The following is an 8584-nucleotide window of genomic DNA, read 5'->3' on the forward strand; positions in this document are numbered from 1 at the left end:
TTTCTGCCCCGCCCTGTGGGGTCACCCTGAGTCAGATTCGACTCAGTGGCAGTGCATTTGGAGTTTCAATCATTAAAGGAGGGAGCCAAGCCCTAAGCTCTGTCTTGTTATCTTAGTCGTTGAGAATCCTTTGTGTTAGGGAGATTCAGTACCTTTTCAACCGAGTGGAAGACAGGGACCTCACTACAAAAACCACTGTAGAATTTTTAGATAACTTGTCACTTGTAAGCAGAGGCTGTATTTAATATTAAAAAGCAAAATGCAAATGAATATGATAAGAGTAAAGTAAATGTGAAAACATCATTTATGGCCAACCCTTATTGTATAATTGATAAAATATCAAAATCAAACCAGAAGGGGCAATGTTTTAATTTCTTTTTTATCCCAACAGTTTTATTGGCACATAGTTTACATATCATACAATTCAATAGTTCAATCATGTCAAGGAGAATTGTATAAGCATTACCACATCAATTTTAGAGCACCGCCCCGCCCACCATAGTTAAATCACCTTTAAAATTAGTTACGCAATCACAATCCATTCTAGTGCTCCCTTCCTCCTCCTGTTTTAATTTCTTTAGGCCTTAAATGCTGTACATTTATATTGTAACTCCCTACCCCAGCATTCTCAACCACACTGATCCTTCTGACCCTGAATTATTTACTTTCTATAGCTTTTAGCACCATCTAGCATACTATGTAATTTAATTTTACATCATTTTGTAGTTCTCACTAGAAGGAACTTTAAGTGGGCCAAGTTTTTGTCAGTTTTGTTCACTAATGTGTCCAAGGACATAAAACGGTTTCTGGTACGATATAAACCCAAACCAAACCCATTGCCATCTAGTTGATGTCTACTTATATAGAGACACTGTTCTGAGGCTAAAAATCTTTATGGCAGTAGACAACTCCCATCTTTCTCCTGAAGAGTAGCAGGTGGGTTTGAACTGCTGACCTTGCAGTTAGTAGTACAACACTTACCTGACAGTGCCAGTGCCACTAGAGCTCCATGATGACAGTAAAGCCAAATGATCTCCTATGCCACTATAGGAAGCATGATAGCGTCTACCAACGTATTCCTCTGATTAGGTAGTATGTGTATTGGGCACCTATTCTGTGTTGGCAGATTTTATAGTCAGTGTCCTGAGAGAAAATTATTCCAGGAAGTGAATAGCAGAGATTGTAGAATCTGCAGAGACCCTCTACTAGAGCTTTTCAGGGTTGTGATGCTAATGTGCTCTGCGTTGTATTGATCAGTTTACTCCTTTTATCTTTCAGAAAACAACCCTTTTTGCTGCACATGTAAGTGGAGCTATCCTCGCCTTTGGGCTGGGCTCCTTGTATATGTTTGTCCAGACCATCCTTTCCTACCAAATGCAGCCGAGGGTTCACGGCAAGCAAGTGTTCTGGGTCAGACTACTGCTGGTTGTCTGGTGTGCCGTCAGCGCTTGTAGCAGTATCCTTTGCTATAAAAAGTGGTGCTACACGTGGTGGGAATGGAAAACACACTAAAGTAAGCATTCTTGATGTTAGTCACGAAAGGACAAGTCGTATTTGAGACCACTAGTTTGAAAACATCTAAAAAGCTCTTCACATGTAAAGAAATATTCTTTATGGTTAGCAGAAGGGGAAAGGAGAGTAAAATACTGGCTCGACTAGTATTCACATGTTAACTGTGGGAAAAGTGAAGACAGTATGCTGTAAGAAGAGTGAGAAAATGATGGAGGCAGGGGAAAACTCGTGAGAGGAGTGCAAGTGTCAAATGTAACAGGTAAATACTGTGATACATACAACTCCACAGTTGCGGTATTCTCGGAGTAGATGAGCAGTTCTCAACCTGTAGGTCACGACCCCTTTGGGGGTTGAACCAGCCTTTCACAGGGGTCACCTGATTCAAAACAGTAGCAAAATGACAGTTATGAAGTAACAATGAAAATGATTCTATGTTTGGGGGGTCACCACACCATGAGGAACTGTATTAAAGGGTCCCGGCATTAGGAAGGTTGAGAACCACTGGAGTAGGTGCTTAGACATGGAAGCTGAACATGTGTGGGAGGGAGAATGGCAGTAGACCCAAGAATTATTATATATAAAAATATATATTAGAGGATATTTGTACATGTGTATTTACCATTCCTTCAAATGTACCCATGCATATGGTTACGTATGGACAGGAACAAAGTTAGGAAAACTTCTTTGACATCACCAAAAAACCTCCGGGAATGGGCTACTGTGTCAAGGAGATCAAAACCATGGTCTTGGAGGACAACAAGATTGATTTACATAGTCCACAAAGATAATATTCTACATCTTACCGGGGTAGGTAGGGACTGACGTCTTAAAACTCATGAGCAGTTGTCTGAAGTGTAGCTATGTACCGCTCAGTCTGAAGGAAAGAAGAGTGATGAAGACCATGGACACATTTGGTTCAGTGGCCTAACAGAGTATGTGAACATTAGGTTCCATGACTCAGACCGAAAGAACTCGATGGTGCCAGGTTTCCCTACCAATTGCTCGGAAACGAATCACATTAGAAAGCCCTGGATAGGCTCCACTTCCTTGTCACCACTGTCGCCGAGGCCAAAATGACAACAAAAGTCACCACCTTCTTCAAGAATGCCTGGGCTAAGGAGCCGGTTCTGCTCCAGGCCTTCACTGCCGTGGGCCTCGCAATAATTCTGCCCCCATAAAGCCCCTACATCAAGTACTCCAGCATGATCAACAAGGCCACCCCCTACAGGCACCCAGTGCCCTTCCAAGATAATGGGAACATGTCCAACATGCCAGCCACCTGCAGGACCTGCAGGGCTCCAGCCTAGAGTGGTGGAAGAAACCGTGAACCCTGATGGTGACGATAATGACTGGGCCTCCTAATAAAAACCTGGAAACCAGGGGGGAAAAGAAAGTCCCGGATCGAGAGGAGGATGCGGCAGGGACATGTGGGGGGGAACTCAGAATCATCAAGCCCAGACTCACGCACGGTGGAACTTCCAAAACTATGGCTGTTAGTTACACCCTTCAGGTCTGGAAATGAACTCTATTCCCTTGTTCAGTTTTTGGCCAAACAGATCTCTAAGTTTAGCTATCAGCCATTTGAGATCAAAAGGACAGTATTTACCCAAGAACAAAGTTCAGAAGAGTTACAAAAGGAGGAAGAATGGGAACAGAAAATAAAGTAACTGGGATTCTTGGGTTCGTAGTCCTAAATTAAATGATTTGTAACACAGAATTCAAGTTGTGCATTAGCCTTTAGTAACTAACCAGTAATTCAGTAATACTCAGCTGAGCATAGCAATATCCTAGAAATATTTACGGAAATGAAGAATGACTTAATGCCCTGCCGGAGAACAATTATCTGCCAGGGCTTATGATAGAATTGCTAATTTACTGAACAAGGAGGAGGGAGTTGACTGTAAGAATTATTTTGTAGTGATCTTCTGGGTATATTTTTAATTTTACAAGCTACTTGTAATATGTATTTTAGAAAATTGGTTTGGATCTTCATAATAAATGTATGAGTAATCCTTAAAGATCTTTAATGTTTTTTCCCTTTGAATCTAATTGAAATTTACAGATCATCTCTGAGATTTTTTTCCTTGACATTTCTTTATAGTGCTAACTTGCTCAGCACTTTTGTACAGTGGCAGTTTTGGCTCTGATGTGGTACAGAAACTCCACTGGAATCCTGAGGACAAAGTAAGAACTTAGAGTTTATAAAACACAGTTTTATGTTACAGATGAATATTTCAATGGATTTTGATATTTGTTTCATTTCAACATTGAAATTTTTTTAGTAAAATTTCAGTCACGTATTGGGACTATTTTCTAGACATGATAGTGCTTGTGTATGCTCTCTTGTTAACTATAATCAGTAGATATTTTCAAGGCATAAAACAGAATGGTGAAGACCAAGAATTTTCTCAGGACTGACATCCCTAAATGTAGATTTAATATATAATATACCCAGTTGAGAAATTTTATTATCAGAATACTTATTTTCTGTGTTGAAAATATGTGTTCTACATTTTGTTATCCAGAAGTTTATTAATGAATTTGGGTTAGTAATCCTAATATAAGCAGATACAAGAGTGGAGAGAGTATCTTTCATCTGAAAAAAAAGAGGAGAGACAGATAGTAAAACGAGTCCCATTGTTTTTACTAATCAATGAATGGCATTCTTTTTTTTTTTACAAAAGGAAAAATATTTTATTTTTTTAATTTACATTTTTATTGGGATATGTTTCACATATCATATAATTTGTTCATTCAATATTATATGTGAAAGGTTTGTGCAGCCATCACCACAATCAATTTGAAAACATTTTCTTCTTTACTCATTGTCTAACTCCCCATTTTCTCCCATCCTTCCCTACCATGTCCCGAGGCAATTATCCATCCAGTTACTGTCTCTATAGATTTACCTATCCTGGGTTTCATACACACACAAAAATCATACGAAATGCAAAGAAACAAAAAACTCAACCAAAATGACTAGACAAAACATAGAAAAGACCTCATTCTAAAAGAAAGCATAATATATTAAAAACTGAAACTACTTTCCAAAGGGTCAAAAGGGAAATCCAGTGGTATTGCACTTTAACTTAACTATATTTGCCAAAGTCGACTTTACAGTGTCTCTGCCTGATGGTCAGGCTATTCATCTCCCTGGACTGTGATCAGAAGGGATTCGTCAGAGGCTTCATTCCTATGGGGACCCTGCAAATAGGTTTTGGGCTTCTACTGCCATCGAGCCTTCTGCGAACCAAGTGTTCACAATTTAAGCTCTGATATTATTCCCTCTTTCGGATTTGGATTTTGTTATCTATAATCCTTAGGTCACAAAGGCTGATGTGCTTCTTCCATGTGGACGTGGTTGATGCCTTATTTGGATGGCTGCTTGTTGAAGACAATCCTTTAAGACCCCAGGCACTATTCTTTCTGATTGCTGGGCATTACCTGATTTCTTCACACTTTGTTCTAGTACCCATATCTTCCGTGACATCTTCATGAAAGCAACATTGAGCAGGACCATGTCATAAGTACTAATTGCCCGTAGATTGGGGCTAGAATTAAGCATGAGCCCCAAATCAATTCATATATCAATGGTTTATGTGCGTCTCTGGTTGACTTTAGAGCTAATCATTACCATTTTACGATAGAGAACATTATAAATGATCCCCTTGGGGCGTAAAGTAATTCTGTTGATCCCACTTATACTCACTCACTGCTTTCAAGTCAGTGCTGACTCATAGCGACCCTATAGGACCAAGTAGAACTGCCTCTGTGGGTTTCTGAGACTGGAGTAGAAAGCCCATCTTTCTCCCATGGAGCAACTGATGGTTTCAAACTGCTGACCATATGGATTGCAGCCCAATGCATAACCACTGCGCCACCAAGGCTCCTACCCTCTAAGCAAGCGTGGCACATTTGACAAAACTGAGTCACATTGATACAATACTATTCACCCAACCACAGACTTTATTTGGATTCCTCAATTTTTTTCATAATGCCTTTTACTCTGTTACAATAGAAAATCCAAGAAGCCAGTTGCATTTAGTCATCCATCATGTCTCCTTAATCTCCTCCTCTATGATAGTGTCATTAATTTTGCCATTGGTATAGAATTTAAAACATTTTTGAGAAAAGGACATTATGCCTGTATAGGCTGGTTTCTGACCACAATACATGAATTGTTGACTTATTCAGAATAAACTCTTAAGGGACTGGACACTATTCACCCAAACAGTGAGGGTGGGTGATAGGGGGAATCAATGACACTCACTCACATAGGCCAAACCATGTTTACCAGATTAATACATGACATAAGGAGGCAAGGAAGGTTTTAAAATAGTAAATATATGATAGTCGTGGATCACCATTCATTGGATACCCTCAAACCAAAGTTCACCAACCAGCAATTCCATAATCTTGGGATATCAGCCCTCTGCTTATTCTCATAGTAGGGTGTTTCAACCTTGGATCCAAGGGAGTATGTTGGTTTTTAAAATCTTCTCCAGGTGAGTTTGAGGTAAAACCTGTTCACTTAGTGGAGTTTCCCATTGAACCCTGCTGGTGTGGCCTGTGAAGGATGTTGTGCTCCTGCAAGACCAAAGACTCTAGGCCCTGCAATGGATAGGACCTGGCACGGGTCACCAAAGGCTGGATCGAAACAAGGTCAAAAGTGTCCAGTTATGAATACAGTACTGGGTGTGGTCTCCTCTACCTAAGTAATGTTAAGCATTATTTCCTGACGGGAGGCAGTCTATTTCAGATCATCTTTTAAGAATCAGCCCCGAGTAGGACATCTTTGTTAGGATAAATGATGAAATAAGGTAGTATATTCTTTTCATTTTAAATCCCTAATTATTTACTATTTTTAAAAGAGCAGTTACTACATTTATCATGAGCATCATTTACCTGTTACTGGCATCATATTAACACCGGATTTCGGAAGGCAATACCTCCTTGATTATAGAGTAGTATATCTCCTGCCATTTACTCTAGATTAGGAGTGTCAAACTGGCAGCCTGTGGGCCACAGAGGTAATTTTTTGTGGTCCATGATACTCTGAAATAAAATGAAAATAGAAAAAATTGTTATGAAGAAAATAGCGCTCAGGGGAGATCGAGGCAATACCGTGCACACAGTTCCCTCGTTAACCCTTTAACTACTGAAGACAAGTAAAATCACAAAATCAAAGTTGCTCATTTTAATTGAGTTTGACACCCCTGCTCTAGATCATTGGTTCTCAAACTCAGCTGGCCTACCGCCCCCTCTTCCAGAAAAGACAACAACAAACAACTCAGCACACCTTCCTCCCTGAGCAATTGAAAGCGTGGCCACTGTAGCCTGTTATCGAGGACAAAGTAGAGATGTCTGCTTTTGCAGCCCCCTGGACCCTCTCAGCGTCCCCCAGGGGCAACAGCATCCCCTTTGGGAAGCGCTGCTCTAGATGAAACCCCAGCATAGCTGGTATCACGTGGGGCTTTCTTCTCTTCCTTCCTTTTCTTGAGCTACAATGGGTAAACCACAAGGCTGACTTTTCGAAGACAGAGCAGTGTCTAAGAATTTTGAGGTTTTTTATTGGAGAGAAATTCAAGATAATTTGAATGAAATCTCACAGAACTTTTCCTCCCCTTCCCCCCTCCCCTGCCCCATCACTCAAAGGGTTATGCGCTTCACTTGATCACCACGGCAGCAGAATGGTCCATGTCACTTTCCTTCTTCGGCTTCTTCCTGACCTACATTCGTGATTTTCAGGTAAGAACACACAAATTGATGCTGTCAAAGCTCCGTAAGGTGGAGCAAGAGAATCTTCCATAAGCCAACCCTTTCAAAAAGTAATTTTGTATCAAACGTGGCATGGTGAGTGGTGACGCCAGGTGTTGTGTCTGGTTTTGAGAGAAGTCGTGTGTTGCTGGCAAGGTTCGGGCATGAAAACAGGCTTGTAAAACAAATCAGTTTGAAGAAATCCACATTGTTTTTACATCAACTCAGCTCTTTTTATAAAGGCTGTTCTCAATTTTATGATTTGCTGATTGCTACTGAAAACCAAAGGGGAAAGAGAAACTTGGTGAATCAAAAAAAAGTTGTGTTCCAGATCCCTTGTTCCTGAAGAGGATACCCCTGACAGTGCAGCAGCCTTCTTACTTGTGTTTCCTTTAGAATTGACTCACATTTATGATTGCGAAAGATGGTATGCAGAACACAGCAAAGATCTGTTCTCAAGGAGCAAGTCTCTATATCTAATTTTCTTTTCTTTTCCAGAAAATTTCTTTGCGGGTGGAAGTCAGTTTACAAGGTTTAACTCTCTATGACACTGCTCCTAGTTCAGTTAACAATGAGAGAACACATCTACTTTCCAGAGACTTATGATGAAATGAGAAAAACTTTCTGTGAAGATTATGATTCTCAGGGATTGAGAAACATTCACAAATGCTACTTATTCTGCTCTGCAATTTTCAACTAAGTAATCATGGCTGATGGCGACATTTATAAATACAAATAATCAAGAACCATGAAAATAAGTCATTTGATACATTATTTTTAAGGATATCTTCAAGAAGACTGTTTAAAACATTTATGCCTACGTGTGTTTTTATCCAAGAAAATAAAACCAAAGGACTACAACACTAGTTTTTCTACTTTATTTAATAGAGACAACTAGAAATACACCAAACCATCAGCAGAGCTCAGCACCCCACCCTCTGTAATCATTCTAAAGCAGGCCTTGCTCGCAGCACGCTTACAAGAGACATTTTCCAGGATGCCACGTAAGCAGTAACTCTAACATTCCTTTAGAGTTGGGTTTGGAAGCAATTATGTCATATTAACTATATTTCCTCAGCACCACAGTCTGGAACTGTGGATTTGAAAACTTCTTTAGTACAAAAATAGTGAACACGGCATCTCTAAGTTCTTTTAACCACAAAAGGCCTAAAATACATGCTTTATAGTTGGTTTTATATTTTTGTTCTGGTATCCCCCCATAAAGAGGAGCAAATCTAAAGTCATGGGAGCTTATTCTTAAGATTTTTACAAGACATTCTAACTGCTGTGTGGTTTTTGGTAAGAGATTGTAATC

At 39.9% G+C, this 8584-nt stretch overlaps 1 protein-coding gene and 1 pseudogene across 1 annotated transcript in view; both read left to right on the forward strand.

Annotated features, from left to right (window-relative positions):
* Positions 1 to 8130, forward strand: part of DRAM2 (DNA damage regulated autophagy modulator 2) — a 36646-nt gene extending 28516 nt beyond the window's left edge. Inside the window, exons 7-10 of the mRNA XM_004699194.2 lie at positions 1279 to 1456; positions 3614 to 3696; positions 7168 to 7260; positions 7768 to 8130. Of these exons, the coding sequence (XP_004699251.1) occupies positions 1279 to 1456; positions 3614 to 3696; positions 7168 to 7260; positions 7768 to 7875 (462 nt within the window). The 3' untranslated portion in view covers positions 7876 to 8130. The remainder of the gene's footprint in view (positions 1 to 1278; positions 1457 to 3613; positions 3697 to 7167; positions 7261 to 7767) is intronic.
* On the forward strand, positions 2107 to 3492 carry LOC123521885 (annotated as a pseudogene).
* Positions 8131 to 8584: the final 454 nt, after the last annotated feature.

This window comes from Echinops telfairi, unplaced genomic scaffold, assembly GCF_000313985.2.
Source record: "Echinops telfairi isolate 266 unplaced genomic scaffold, ASM31398v2 ScPeMD7_443;HRSCAF=831, whole genome shotgun sequence".
Lineage (NCBI taxonomy): Eukaryota > Metazoa > Chordata > Mammalia > Afrosoricida > Tenrecidae > Echinops > Echinops telfairi.